General features: G+C 40.2%; 1 protein-coding gene across 1 annotated transcript in view; it reads left to right on the top strand.

Annotated features, from left to right (window-relative positions):
- Positions 1 to 15216, top strand: part of LOC310958451 (matrix metalloproteinase-17-like) — a gene marked incomplete at its 3' end in the record, with an annotated part of 76661 nt that overhangs the window by 58902 nt on the left and 2543 nt on the right. The window contains exons 4-9 of the mRNA XM_083929405.1: positions 575 to 861; positions 7043 to 7219; positions 8615 to 8717; positions 10108 to 10190; positions 10843 to 10995; positions 11094 to 11351. Of these exons, the coding sequence (XP_083785531.1) occupies positions 575 to 861; positions 7043 to 7219; positions 8615 to 8717; positions 10108 to 10190; positions 10843 to 10995; positions 11094 to 11351 (1061 nt within the window). The remainder of the gene's footprint in view (positions 1 to 574; positions 862 to 7042; positions 7220 to 8614; positions 8718 to 10107; positions 10191 to 10842; positions 10996 to 11093; positions 11352 to 15216) is intronic.

Here is a 15216-nt window from a genome sequence, read left to right as displayed (position 1 = left end):
TGAAACAAAGATAAAAACAAGCCAGTGTTTACTCGTACAAGTGTGCCTTGAGGAGTGATTAAAAGATTAAAGAGACCTCGCTGGTGTGAGCTCCTCTGGCTCGTGTTCAGAAGTTTGACTTTGACGGTAAGAGTCTGGTCCTGGGATGAAAGGTCAGAAATGCAGCTGGTGGCGTAAGTTTTTTTGACTTTTGACTTAGAAGTTATCAGTAAAATACGCTTACAGAAACAATTTATGTTCTAGGCAAATCGTTGTAATCAATGGAAAAAGGCATTTCTATTGGCAAGGAAAATGAAACAGGCCTTTTTTTTAAAGAAAAAACAACTTTTTAATACAGTACTATGAAAGGCACCAAAGGAGACATGTTTTTTGGTAGATTGGCTGAAAATAATAAGCATATTACTTCTAGACGTTTGTACAGAGAACATGGTGATACATGGTGTCTATTCAGAAAGGTAAATATGCTGAAACACGACACAGCTGAGAGTGAAGTTTTGGCACCTAATAATCCCTATGCCTTGACTTTCTTTCCTCTCTTATGTAACATATCTGTCTTCTCCCTTTCTTCTCTCAGAGTGAGGACCTTCCCTAAGGACTCTGCCTTACTGGGCAGGGACACTGTTCGAGCCTTGATGTACTACGCCTTGAAGGTCTGGAGTGACATTGCACCGCTAAACTTCCACGAGGTGGCCGGCAGCGATGCAGACATTCAAATCGACTTTACTAAGGCCGACCACGATGACGGATATCCCTTTGACGGGCCGGGGGGCACCGTGGCGCACGCTTTTTTCCCTGGCGAGAGGTTCACGGCTGGGGATACACACTTTGATGATGACGAGGCCTGGACCTTCAGATCTCCAGGTGAGCAACGTTGCTTGTAAGTGTCAAATCTTGCGCGCATGTGCTTGAATATACATGTATTATATTAGTTAGTGAAAGAGTGCGTGTCTGAATCACAAGAAGGGTAAAGCTGGAAAGTTGCTTGTGGAGATTGGATGTGACTGATATTCTAGGAAACATCTCACCAAAGGATTTCTGAGAGACTCCCAGAGTACTAAAAAATGAGGAGATTGAAACAGTCGGTGTCTAGGAAACTCAAAGAAAATGCCAAAGAGCCTGAAAACTGTTTTGAACTTCCACGCTCACCAAGACTTCTATATCCGAAACTAGAACGCTGACTGTATTTTGGAGCCAAGCTGTGCTTCTAGCCTTTAATCAGGCTCCAGATTCTATAATTAATATTTCATTTGTTAGAACTATGAATATAACATACAACGGCTTCAGAGACAGGACTCAGTAGTGACTAAAGCCGTGTTGGTTGTTATCACAAGCTTATTAGGATGCTTAAAAGGTATCCCTTCATTTCCTCTAATTGCCATAAACAAACAATCTACTCCAGTACTCCTATGATAGCCATTAATTTTTGTTTAAGCAATACTTTCTTCCATTGATCCCATTTGATTGTTAAATTATGCCATGGGGCTTTTACAGGAATCGAATGCTTTCAAAATTTTAATGCTTGTGAAGTGGGAAAAAAAGACAAAAGCACCCTATTTTGAGTGATTTAAGTAATTTTACCTGACAACAAAATGTTACCTTTGATTTATGGCAAAAAAAAAGCTGAACAGCAAATATCTCTGGCAGACCTTGAAGTAGATGCTGAGTGATTGGGGACAAAATGACACAGTGAGGAGATTTCTGTACAGATATGTGCGCAGTATAATTTTTCTCGTCTTACTCTTTGCAAGAAAGCTAATAAAAGTATTTCCTAAAATGCCAAACTTTTCCTTTTTTTATAAAGGATGTGATTACTTCACATAACAACCCATACAGATTAGGTACACCATGTCAAGTGAGCCACAGTTCTTCATGGCACATACTACTCTCATGATTGTGACTAAAACCTCAGGCTGAAAAAATAAGCTCCTCTGGGGTTAACATGCTCACGATGCTGTCCTACTCCCCTGTGATGGAGCTTTAAGCTCGCAGCGGGGATGTAGATGACACTGAATGTACCAGCTGGTAAGTCTATAATGCAGCCAGGACTTGTGTTCATTTCTATTCTTTTTCTTTTGCCGTGGAAAAGCTGTGAACCATATGTTACAGCAGCTCAATCTGCTCCAATTAGATGATCTCACTGCCGGCCGCAGCAGTGGCGGTACATGACGTCATGATGCTGTAGTAGTTTACAGAAACATCTGCATAGATAGGGCTTTGATTAATGGGCACAGGGCAGTGAAGGAGGGATGGGTCAGAGGTGGGCTCTTGTCTTCTTGACCCCAATCTCTTTCTCTCAAAAATTTCCACATAATGACAAATGATGAATTTAAACCAAAATGAAACTTTGACAATTATCAGTGCGAATAATCGGGAGGCTGCCGCTTAGTTTGCGGTCATAATTTGAATTGACAGATGGAAGACAGCCCTTGTGTTCAAAACACAGCCTTCACTGCAAGTGAGAGTGATAAGATGCTGATGGTGAATCATCCCACCTTGTTAAATGTTGCTGTTTTCAAATCTTTCATTCGCCACAATTAAGGGACAAATGATTTCAATTGTAAATAAGGCATCGGCCTCTTCCTCTTTAGCTGCGCTCTCTAAAGGCATTTAACCCCTCTATTTCATATGGTCAATCGATGCCAATAAAAACAACCCTGCAGCTGTATACTGCTGACTTTGAGTTTGTAACATTCTTTCTCATAACAGATTAAGCATTTAGGTGACTGTAGATATAGATAGTATATGAGACACAGCATTATTTGTGTGCTATAAAAATAGTTTTTGATCCTCTCCTTGAAAGTTTGACCTCGCGATCTTTGTCATAGTCTTACTTTGCGACTGTGTCTACTCAAATGCCTTCACCAATTTGGGACTTCACAATGAGATGCGCCTGTGTGTTGATTGTTGCTCATTGTTGCAAACGAAAAAAAAGGTCTTAATTAAATTCGGACCACTGATGTGACAGTGACATCTCCTGTTTTGTATAGCAGCCATACAGTCTACTCAGTAGCTCAAGGGATCACTTTTTCTAGACCTGCCAACTTGCCTAATTTAACACTGAATATTCACAAAAGGAGTCGATGCAGACTTTAATTCGTCTCAATTAATTTTTGACAGGACAGTATAGCTTTGTATCCACTTAGCCTTGGGCAGGCCAAAATCAAAGAGAGGGGAAGGCTCTCCAAACACATACGAATTCACTGAAAAGGAAGAGTTATATTAAATAACTGAGTCTGGCCAATGTATTGGCATAGGGGATATAACCAGCCAATTATTTGCCTATAGCCCAGGGGATAAGTAATACAATTTGCAGTACAGAGATTTTATCACCCAATAATGTAATGGTTTCCTGAAAATATAATAACTCCTGGAAATGTAATAAAATTTGCATATAAAGTTGAACTCCGTAAGGATTGAGATACCTTGTTTCTAGCGGCCTCTTTGGCAGTAAAATGTAATTGCAGGTGAGCCTGTTCTTTCAGTCCTCCATCTTGTCATGTTCACAGTCACTGTGTGTTGACTTTTTTAGTTTTTTTGCTCTTTTATAAACTTTATTGAAACACATTCACCAATCTACTTCCAGCCCGTCCCCTATATGTTACCCTCTTAAATCCATACACACACACGTTCCTATTACACTTCTGCCCTTACTACAATCCCGACTCAGAAGTTGGAAGTTCACCAAGTGAACGCAGCAGCGTAACTGTTATTGATGATCTGGGCTGATAGACCAACCATTGTCAGCAGTTTCACTAACATGGCGGCTTATTTACATCTTGCGAGGGAATGTCGCCACAGACATGGATACTGGAATACTCAGCAAAAAGGCAAGTAGGAGTTCTTTCATTAGTGGGTCATATCATCAGTCATCATTGTTTTAACTCACCCTTTTTGATAGATAGTAACTTAAAAACATTAACAACATTAAATTAATTCAAATATTAAGGAGTACAACTTAACCTAATCTAAAATGAAATAACATAAAATAATATGATAACTTAACCAATACTAAATAAAATGTCTTGATTGGTATTATTTTTACCAATAATGTCATACCTTTCAGTTTTTTTCTCCAAAAAGATGATGTCATTATTTTGACAGATAATGTAATAATGTTGTTTTGTTTTTTTCTAAAGTTAGATTTCGGGCCTATTGAGTGCTACAGTGATGCCAAAGATATCATTGAGGTTAAATAAGAAGTTAGAAGTTTTCCAACGATATACAACGTTACACAGTACATGTTTTGGTCGACACTCTCTTATTACCAAATGTAGATTACTATAACTCCGTAAAATATGAATGAGTGCTCAAAAATTTGACTTATATTTTAGTTTTAGATCTTGGAGCCTAGATGGAGTTCAATAAACTTTGATAAATATTTCAAATTGCATAAATCTTATTATCATTTCTCTCGGCACATTTTTCAAGGATTCAAGTCCATTCCACCTCATCAATATAAACATCATGATCAGCTTCCCATTTGAGTTTTAGCAAGTAGGGGGGTTGGTGTCTGAGCCGCAGTGAAACATGGAATTAAATTAAGCCTTCACTGTACATTCCAGTCGTCTAGTATGTATGGGTAATGGCTTCCTTAATCTAGGGTAGAACATGTAGGAAGGAATTATGTTGGTCAACTGTGGCTGCAGAAATTCCTAAAATTGATTTTAAGGGAGCTTATGAAATAATTTATTCCTGTCTCAAAAAAAGATAAATTGCTTGCTTGACTAATTCTTCCATTAAAACCGGGAACCCTTAATGTAATCCCCGACCCTTTGCACTACGTTAAACTCTTAGAATCAATATTTGTCTAAGGTTTCTAAAATGCTGACCGTCAGTTGAAGCTGCCATCTCTCGTCTTATTTCACCGTCAAATGGGAAGCGTGCGATACTTGCCATTGCCACAATTGTGTTTTCCTGAAACTTTGCTCACAGCTTTGTGTCATCAGTTAAATAATGAAAAGGAGGATGAATATAATGAAGCACCTGTGATTTAAACTACAAGTAGGGCGGGGGGGCTGCTGGTATTGCGGTATCATCATGATTTCAACTACAAGAACAAGTTAATTAAGGTTCACGTATTAAGTGACGTGTTGTTTCATCCCATCACTTTTAACATGTTGTTTCCTGCTTTTAAATGTTGTTAACCTATTATATACCTAATCTATCCTGATAGAAATATTGATTCTGGAGTGGCAGAAGGTAATGCAAGGTCACAGCACTACAAGGATTTGCATCAAACGAAAAGAATAGCCCTCGGCAAGTTGTGCTCCTGCTTCTTTCCATCTACCTTATGGTACACTGTCCTCATTAAACTTTTAGTCGAACGCTGCAGGCTATGTTTGTAGCATTCTGGATACATCATGCTATATCCAAGGTAGAGGTACCCCTGAATATTTACTGTGTCAAAGTGATGATTTGTTTTTTAATACAATACCTTATCATACCCTTAACCAGTTCTGTGAGTTGGATGTGTGTTTCTTATCATGCAGTAATATCATTTTGCTTCTGCTTGTTTGCTCTGAGCCTCTCTTTCTCTCTCTTTTTCCTGCTCTCTGTCTTTCTACCACGGATGTCTAACACACTGAGTCTTGTTCATCCACCCAAATCCCTCCGCTCTGACTTTGTCCGCAGGCATTAGGATTTTTTTTCTGTCAGCCTCAGATGGACTGTAAATACGATGACATGGTACCTACTTTCTTCTAAATCCTTGTTCTCTCTCCCAGATGATCCTTCCTTTTATCAACCTTCCCTCTCTGCGCCATATGCTCCAGTAGATTAGAGTTGGCATTTAGCTTTGGAATATCCCAGGTGTTGTAAGCACAAGTGCATGTCTCCAATTGTCCTTTGTCTTTAGACACAGCAGGGCACTGAGATGTGCCCAAGTCGAGGACCAACACAAGGTTAACAGAATACAGACTTGAGCCTAGCCACCAAGGAACTCAAAGCAAGCTGTGCTTGACACGCTAGCACTCACATTTTTTCAAATCTAAATCTTTAAACCAGAGGTTTTGTCTTGCTTAGCAGAGCCATACAAGGACTTTTTGGAGGCTTTGCCTCTTCTTTTTTAGTTGAACATCGAGGGAAATGTGCTTTAATAGCCTGCAGCCTCTTTAGGTGTCTTTCCACACTCAGGTTTTGATTGGCAGCCCAGGGGCTCAGGCAGTATTACCATAGTTATCTCACTACACCACATGCCTAACAGCACTCACAGCCACCCGAGCTGTCTGTCACGCCTCTTAACCTGCAACCTATGGAGTTCACTCATAAAAGGGATAAACATGCAAACAGGGGTTGTATTGGTTCTGCAAAAGTCACAAACTTTAAGCAGCAAGGTGATCTCTGTAAAAGCTAAAGCTGAGATAATAGTGGTTAATCTCAAAGTAATCGATTTATAAAAAGTACTTATACTGATTATTGTTTTGTTAAAACCTTTATCATCATTGTCTCATTATACCCCTGTTTACTATAAATGCCTCGCTTTCTTTTTTGTATGTTGTTTCCTCTCAGGGACCCAAAAGGGTGTCTACTCATCTAGAAATTTTGAGAGCGTGGAAAGAGAAGCTGTGTCTATGACTTTGAGTGTTCATTTTTTCTTGTTAAGTAATTAACTATTGTGCTGGACCTCAACAATCTTAGGGAAGGAAAATATGCTGTGTGCAGCATTCTGTAGCTCCGGATTTGATTTAATTGACTGCTTACAAACAACTCCAGTTTAAAAGATGAGGCGAGTGAGTACGTCTTACTTCTTTATTCCTCTTCCAAGTTCAAATCGATGTTGTTACAAATGGAAGTACATGTGACATTTATTTAATAAAGATGCTATAAACCCATAATAAAAGTTCTCCAATCACCTTTTAGAAGCAAAGCTTTAACTTGAGTTTAAAATGGTGCCAATCATGATATCTCCCAATGTCAACAGAAGTAAAGTATGTGTATCCTCCCTGTGATCCTGTTTCATTATAACTGGGCCAGTCTTTTTCTGCAATCCTAAAAAACCTGATGATGATTTCAATGTTTCTCTCTCTCTTTCCATCTCCTTCAGACTCTCACGGGATGGATCTGTTTGCGGTTGCAGTCCATGAGTTCGGTCACGCCATCGGCCTGGTCCACACCTCAGCCATAGAGTCCATCATGAGACCGTACTACCAGGGTCCTGTAGGAGACCCTCTGAAATATGACCTACCCTATGAAGACAAGGTCCGCGTCTGGCAGCTCTATGGTACGAGGGAACATCAATCCACTGCTGTGTATGTGTGTATGGGTGTTTGTGTGTTTGTCTGTGTGAGAGACAGAAAGAGAAAGAGCAATTGCTCTGTAAGGTTATTGATTAATGAAAACACGGATTGAGTTAATTGGACCTCTTTATGGCATATGACCTTATCACACCATTGACTGATATAGAGAGTAGCAGTGTGCGGGGGAAGAGACTAATGATCATGAAGACGAGAACGAAGTGCAGGAAAGAATGCTGAAGGCCAGGACTATGAAGGAGGGAGATTAATTAAATAAAAAAGAGCGAAGACACTCAGACAAAACTAAATGGAAGCATTTCATACTGTATATTGTCCGGGTTATATTGTGGTGCAATAAAATAAGGCACTTGCTATTTTCACCCGGGTGTCATTAACCAACAATGATATTTGTACTGTTTTGCCTAACCCTAACCATATAGTGTTGATGGCTAAATCTAACCAAACTGCAAAAATAACAAATCAACTAAATTTGAAGACGCTGTAAGCTTTATGTGGGATTTGGACCATGAACTGAATAAAATATGGAAGTAGCCTCTCCGTAGAGGTCCGTTCTCTCAACATGATCCAAGCGTACTCGCCTACGGGAGTCACCATCGTGTCAGACTTTCGTCTCATTTCCTCTTACCAAAAAAGAGCATTGAGGTGACGTTGGGTGGAGGGAGATACGTCTGTCTATCTGTCTGACGTAAACCTCTGAGGAGAAGTGAGGGCCAGAGGCTAGCTGTCACTCAAGAGGCCGTGCCCCTAATTATTCAAATTTAACCTCCAATAAAATAAAAATTAGTCTGGTACAAAAGAAATCATCCCCCTCAGTGTAGGCATAGATATGACCTAAGCATACAGACTAGAAGGTTTTCTTTTGTACCAGGCCTTAAATAGGTTTAATCATGCTGTTAAAATGGCCTATTTAACATGGGAGTCAATGAGAAATGACTCTATTATGAAACCTGCCCCTAGTGGCCACTCTCCAAACTGCAATTTTTGGCACTTCCGTATTGGGTCAATCAGGAAGTCGCTGTGGTGGGGGCTTGATTTGGTCCCATGACTTTTTGGTAAAAGTCCAGTCCTTTACTTTCAGGCATACACCAATCTGTGTCGCTCTTTATACTACTAGAATGCGGCGGGTGAGGGGTTGGGTGTAGATAGCCGGATTGCTGCCACAAGGCTATTCTCACCTGGGTGCCAATACACACTCCAATTAAATAAATAATTATGCAAAAGAAGAGAAACTGAGCCAACAAATCAGAATCAAGCACACTTTGTATTGGTTAGTTTTTTTATTTATAGATTGCTTGTTGGCAAAGCCATCTGTCAATGAATTGCTGTGTCTTTTGAGTGTCCATTTGATCACATATCCATAGGTGTCAGAGACTCGGTGTCCCACACAGTCCGACCAGGCAACCCCTCCCAGACAGCCGAACCTCCTGTCCTGCTGGACCTTCCTGAAAACAGATCCACTCTCCTGTAAGTGGAGGATTACTTTACTATTCTGGTTGTCAAACATCCATCCTTGATAGCTCAGCTGAAGAAGATTGATTAAGAAAAGATCACCATAGGGTTCATTCTCTGTGGGCCATTTAAATCAGCACATCACAATCAGTAGGAATCTTGAGCCAAGGACCATTAAAATCTTCACAAAATTAAATTATAATATGTACAGTAGACCAAAGGCTTAGACAGAACAACAGACTCACCAGAAATTTGCAGCAGCGTGTCAGTCAGACTACACAGCACATGAACCTTAATTGAATTTTGAGTGATGACCTGGATTCCGCAGTCCCTTTTTTGTTATCTCACATGACACCTCACATCAGGAACCATGCTGTCGTGTTACGGTATCTCTCCTCCCCACCAGGAAAAATCATATTAGTCTTGTCTTTATATTTCTGGGCCTGTGGCTTGTGTATGTCTGAATACTGTTAGAATTTACATCAAATACCAGGGCAATTAAGACATGTAGTATATCCCTATTCAGCACAGTACATTTGTGCACATTTACAGTATGCACTGAACAATAACATCTTTGTATTTTTGCTAACTTGCCATATTATACTTGTTATACTTTATGTTAATTATTATCAGGCATAAATAGAGGCTGATTGCTTTGCAAGTGAGTTAACTGTACTCAGAAGGTCTCTTGAATTAATAGGATTAAGAGAGGGCAGCTTGCTTCTGTAGTGATCAAACTGTGTTTCAAACTACGCTGACAACAATACCCACTTCTTTCTGACCTGCATGCGTACACATTCAAATACTATGCAGCAGTTCTAAACTAAACCGGCACCCCTCTTTCCCCTCACTTGATTTGGCCTCCCACTGCCCTCATTATTCATTTTTCCTCACCTCCGTCTGGATATGAAGCTGGATTACGCTTGACAAGGGTCACAAACGCTGACCACTAGGCAGCAGTGTCGTGTTAATAGAGCTCTGAATGGAGATCTTTGTTGATAATGTGAGGGCCAACTCACAGTGGCAGCCCTGTGGCGCTAATGGCTTCATCATTGGCAGGCCGGCCACGTCAGTACTTTAAATCACTTATTAGCCCAGAGAATAAATGCACTGGGTGACCTCACCTTGTCAGTGTGATACCGTGTCACCTAATGTTAAGCCTGTTTTATTGAAGGAAAAACATGTGCATGCATGCACACATTCAGGCTCTCTCAGTAAGTGGGTGAAATCACCAAAAAAATGTTTATGCAAATGGTTTACAATGGTTTGGGTTCTTTTCTGTGAACTGCACAACTTACAACTAGCCTCAAACACTCAATGTTTTGAATATGAAGGTGATGTCTGCCTTATTTATTGAACACATGCAACATTTCTTTCCTCCTTCCTCCAACCTTTCCTCTCTCAGGCTTGAGCGAGATGCCCCCGACAGATGCGCCAGTCACTTTGATGCCGTGGCCCAAATACGAGGGGAGGCCTTCTTTTTCAAAGGTATTCAAGCCTTAAAAGGAGGGAGTGAACAAGTGAAACTGACAGACAGACAGATAAATAGAGAGTGGCAGTGAGAGAAGATGGAAAAAGTGGTGAATGGAGGGGAGATAACGTGAACGAGTAAGGGACAGGGTCCGGGCAGAGTGGTGGCTTCAGCGATCAATACAAAGCCAAGTCATGTGTAGCTCCAAGGGCACATATCACATGCTCGCACACCGTTACATAATTTGTGGTCTAAACAAAATGGTCCTTTAGGGCCCAGACTGTTTTGCTGTATGTGCTAAGTTTGAAATTGATCTTTTTTGGCTTACTGGCCAGCGTGGCAAGCGATCTTTCATTAGCGAAAACATGTTAAATATAGTCATGTTGAAAATGATTTCGCATAACATGACAGTACATGATGTTTATTGGCTAAGGTTTCTCTTTCTGATAATTAGTTAGACCTCTCCACCTAAGCACAAGCCCAACTGCCTTCATACCCAATACTCTTTTTCATAGAAAAAAACAAAATAATGACTTTAAAAGTAATTGTTGGCGCTTTAGTTCATCTGTTCACCCTATGGATGTGAAAGAGGACCAGGGATCTGTAATTTGATTACTACTAGATATCATGAAAAAGTTCTGAGTTCTAACCTGTTCCTGTCCGTCATAGGGAAGTACTTTTGGCGGCTAACTCGAGAGAGGCACTTGGTGTCACTTCGTCCGGCTCAGATACATCGCTTCTGGAGGGGCCTCCCAACTAATCTGGACAGTGTGGATGCTGTGTATGAGAGGCCTGGGGACCACAAGATAGTCTTTTTCAAAGGTAAATATCCCTGTCTGATTTCAACTTTCTCTTGTATGTGTCTGTATGGATTTAATTGACTGAGAAGGTATATCTTTTACTTCGTCCACCCTCCTCAGGTCTGAAATACTGGGTATTTAAAGATAATAACGTGGAGGAGGGCTACCCTCGTCCAATCAGTGACTTTGGCCTACCCTTGGAAGGAGTGGATGCAGCCTTTGTTTGGCTACACAACGACAAAACCTACTTCTTCAAGGACAACCACTACTGGCGCTACGATGACCACCTGAGACATATGGATATGGGCTACCCTAAAGACAGCACGCTTTGGAAGGGGCTGCCACCACAACTGGACGATGCCATGAGGTGGTCTGATGGTGAGTATCCATAAAAATCAACACTTTGCCTGTCTTTACTTTTTATTTTACTGCAGCTGAATGACATGGTTGATAATGACTATTGACTTGTGTGCTTGGTGTAATTTTATGAGAAGATTCAGTAAATGAATGCCACAGAGAGTTTATCTTTTCATCTTTATACTCTATGAAAACAGTTACGTGGGTTTTACAATAAACCAAAATTTAAAGACAACAAAGACAGTTCCCCGTCAGTGGAAAACCACTCAAACTCAGAACACTGGTTTATAAAGGCTTATGTGGCTCTTAAGGGAACTGTGAAAAGTTTTGGGGGAAAATGTTGTCATTTGAAAACTAGGAGTTCGCAAAACACATTTTATATGGAAAATACCAATAAACTGTTTGTGTGGAATTTGGCAGACGTTATTTAAGCCTGCAGCTGTGGTTGGCATCTCCACTTCTAAAGAATACAAACAAATAGCTTGGCTTATCTGAGCAAGGATATATATTCCTATCCTTATTGATACCTGCAGCGAAAATCTAATGATCATTCTTAACAAATAACTTCATCAGTGAAGTATTTTATCATTCAAGTGAACACTATACACTAAACTGCAGACACAAGGTCCACACAAAAACTCATATGCCGTAGATATATACTGTAGGCTCTTGGCAAACAACATGTGTACATCCACAAAAACAACCAACAATAACCGGTGACCCATAAAAAGTTAGCTGAGGTTTATGGAAAATGTACGGCTGTGAGTTTTCCTTTAGAGACCAAGTTTCCAGGCAACAAACTTTTTAGATTACAGACACTGAGTCAGTCTACCAGAAAGAGATTGTAAAACTTGCATCTCGGCTTGCCAACAACAGCCTTGACCTTTCCACTGCAAACACAGTGGAAAGCACTGTTATGAATCCACAAGCCGGTCTCCTCTTATTAATCCATGCTGCCACTGTGAGCTCAGTGGAGTTAGTCGGATTCATGGGGAGCGCGCTGTGTGTAAAAGAAAACACTAAAACAGGATGACATGATTGCTAATCTAAGCAAGAAGTCTAACAGATAATCTTCCTCTTGCATTAACCTCAAGGCAATCAATGTCTTGCAATTGGTTCTGATCCGGTCCTACAGATCAGCTGTCTGATGCGACTCTGCCTTATCCTGCTCCAAGATAAAACCAAAGTTTGTTATTTAAGAAGTACAGCAGAGCAGTCAGATTGCCAGTCAGACCCAAATATCAGAGCAACAGAAAACCTAATGAAAGAAACTGCTGGTTTTCCCCCCTTTTGGGCAGCCTTGCATTTTACACACTGCTGTCTGACATACAGCTTTAGTGCATCAGTTTTCACACTAATTGCCGACGCATCAGTTACCTCCCCGCAGCTAGCCTCCTCAGTCGGCTCTCCTATCAACCATGGAAATAAGCAGACGGTGACGAATTTGAGCTATTCAAACTGGTAACATATCTACATTGTATGTGTGTTATTAGTTTAGCTAGCTCTTTTCTTGGCAGTCTGCAATATCTGTTTGATCCTATTTTCATTTGACTCGCTCTTCTTATGTCGGCCTTGAATTGTGCAACCATCCCATGACTGAGTAAAAGTCCATTTTACCTGCATGCTCAATGCAGCACACCCATGCAGAAATGTATTTTCTAGATTTAAAGCTGTGTGAATCAGTATTATATATTCTATTAACAATGGATTAAATGAGCCCTTGTCATGTGAAAGGTGTCCATGTTGGTGACAAACCCAAAGAGAATATCACCAGATATTATATCTGGTGACATTATTTTATTGTATTTTATTTTATATATATATATATATAATATCACCTCTCAGCTCTATGGAGCCTTTTAGCATCTTTATTCATTCCCAAGGGGATATTGAATCTTTTTTCACTCTTTTATTTTAGATATTACAATCTGAAATACACATATGACCTACACACACACACACACACACACACACTCACACACACACACACACACACACATCAAATGGAGAGATGTCAGAGCAGCCCATGAAAGGGCACTCCAAGCAGTTGGGGTTTCGGTGCCTTGCTGGCCCATAGGGGGATAAAGATGTAGATTTTTCTCCTAGGAGTTTGCTGAGAGTTGCTTGATCTGTAAACGTACAACTGTTTCCTAAAACACCATGTCAGTAAATGACTCTACAAACAAATCATTTCAGGTTGGAACAGTGTGTGTGTGTGTGTGTGTGTGTGTGTGTGTGTGTGTGTGTGTGTGTGTGTGTGTGTGTGTGTGTGTGTGTGTGTGTGTGTGTGTGTGTGTGTGTGTGTGTGTGTGTGTGTGTGTGTGTGTGTGTTGGCTGTGACTAAAATGCACAAAAGAAGAAGCAGAGATGGTCATTAATAAAACTTTTTGATTCATGCCATCATGTAAGCCTTTGTTTTTTTAATTGACACACAAAAATGATTATTAAAATATAATGCAGTGATCATTAGCGTGTGTCTATATTCTTAAGCATAAGCATATGACAGCAATTAAAATCACTGTTTTACAAATTTCCCAAGTTGTCTCTGCTTATCTGAGTAGCATCCGTCCTCACACAGCCTGCAGCCTGCAGTATTTGAGCAGTCAAGACTTCGGTCTTTCTAAGAGTGTCCTGCTGATCTGTTGTCTCTGAGTGGTGGCACATGAGGAATGTTTCACTGTGGCAGCATGGGCGCTGCCGTCTGTTCGGATGTAATTAAACTGGTTCCAGAATATGATTGTGAAACACATCAGGGAATAAGTGACAGATGGACGACATGAGTATTGTTATCTGCTAACTGCCGCAAATTGGCTCATGGCTTTTATGGAATATGGTCAACCACTGACCCAAGTAACTGTAACTGTACCTTGAAAAAGTCAACACTGATGACCTTTCAAACATTATTCAGCCAATCAAGATTGCTTAAACAGTGTAAAGAATAATAAAGGCTAAATTCAGATTTTTTTTTAAGTGGGGTTCTGTGAGGTATGTAGCCATAGTCAGTGTACCTACAGTATATGACACTCATCATTGGAGTAGAAGGGAGGACAAAAGTCACTAAACCTATGTACTGGTGTGGACGGGGGAAGCAGCTAAATGTCTTTTAGCCGCCAAAAAAGCCCAATACGTGAAAAGTTGTATGCTATATTTCAAATATTTTCATGGCCTTGTCGTCAGACAGTCCTGCTTAAGTTTACACGGGGCTATATAACCCATGATTATGCTCTTTTCAAAGCCACCAGACTCCATTAACAAAAAAAGGTGATTTTACCCACCAGAACACGGGAGTTGCTGGTCTATCGCCGCTACGATTGGTTAGATTTGTTAGTTCCTAGCCCTTTAAACAACAAAGACACAAAATAACACAAAGAAACTAATTAAAACAAGGCTGCCTGATGGCAAGGTCAAGTGGTGAAATATTTTGAATATACCTTACACTTAAACTGATATTACATTTTTTTTTTTTTTTTACATTTAGCTGTTGTCCCCATCCCTGTAGCTTCTGTGCCTGTCCTCCTCCCTGGGTGTTACTTTGATTTTGTGACATACTTTACTGTGCGACATGCGGGAAGCAACACATTTGTAGTACTGTCACTGATTTATACGGATGGCTTATCTGTGGCACACACTAATTCAGGTTTGAGAGCTATGACACACGTTTTACCTGCCTTTGTTGAATGTTTCTAATTAACAAGCTGAGGTGGTTGGATGGAAGTGGTTCGATATAATACAAGAACATGCACAGAATATTCAGTGTGTCAATACAGTGTTAATAGGAACATTAAATGAAAACACTGAACTTACCCTCGTAAAAAAAAAAAATATGATTCCCTCCATGTATTTATAATGTCATATGTGTGTTTAATGTCCAACTCGTCAATATAAA

Source organism: Echiichthys vipera, assembly GCF_963691815.1.
Source record: "Echiichthys vipera genome assembly, chromosome: 16".
Taxonomy (NCBI): Eukaryota; Metazoa; Chordata; class Actinopteri; order Perciformes; family Trachinidae; genus Echiichthys; species Echiichthys vipera.
The sequence above is the reverse complement of the archived record's forward strand: the minus strand, read 5'-3'. Positions and strand labels throughout refer to the sequence as shown.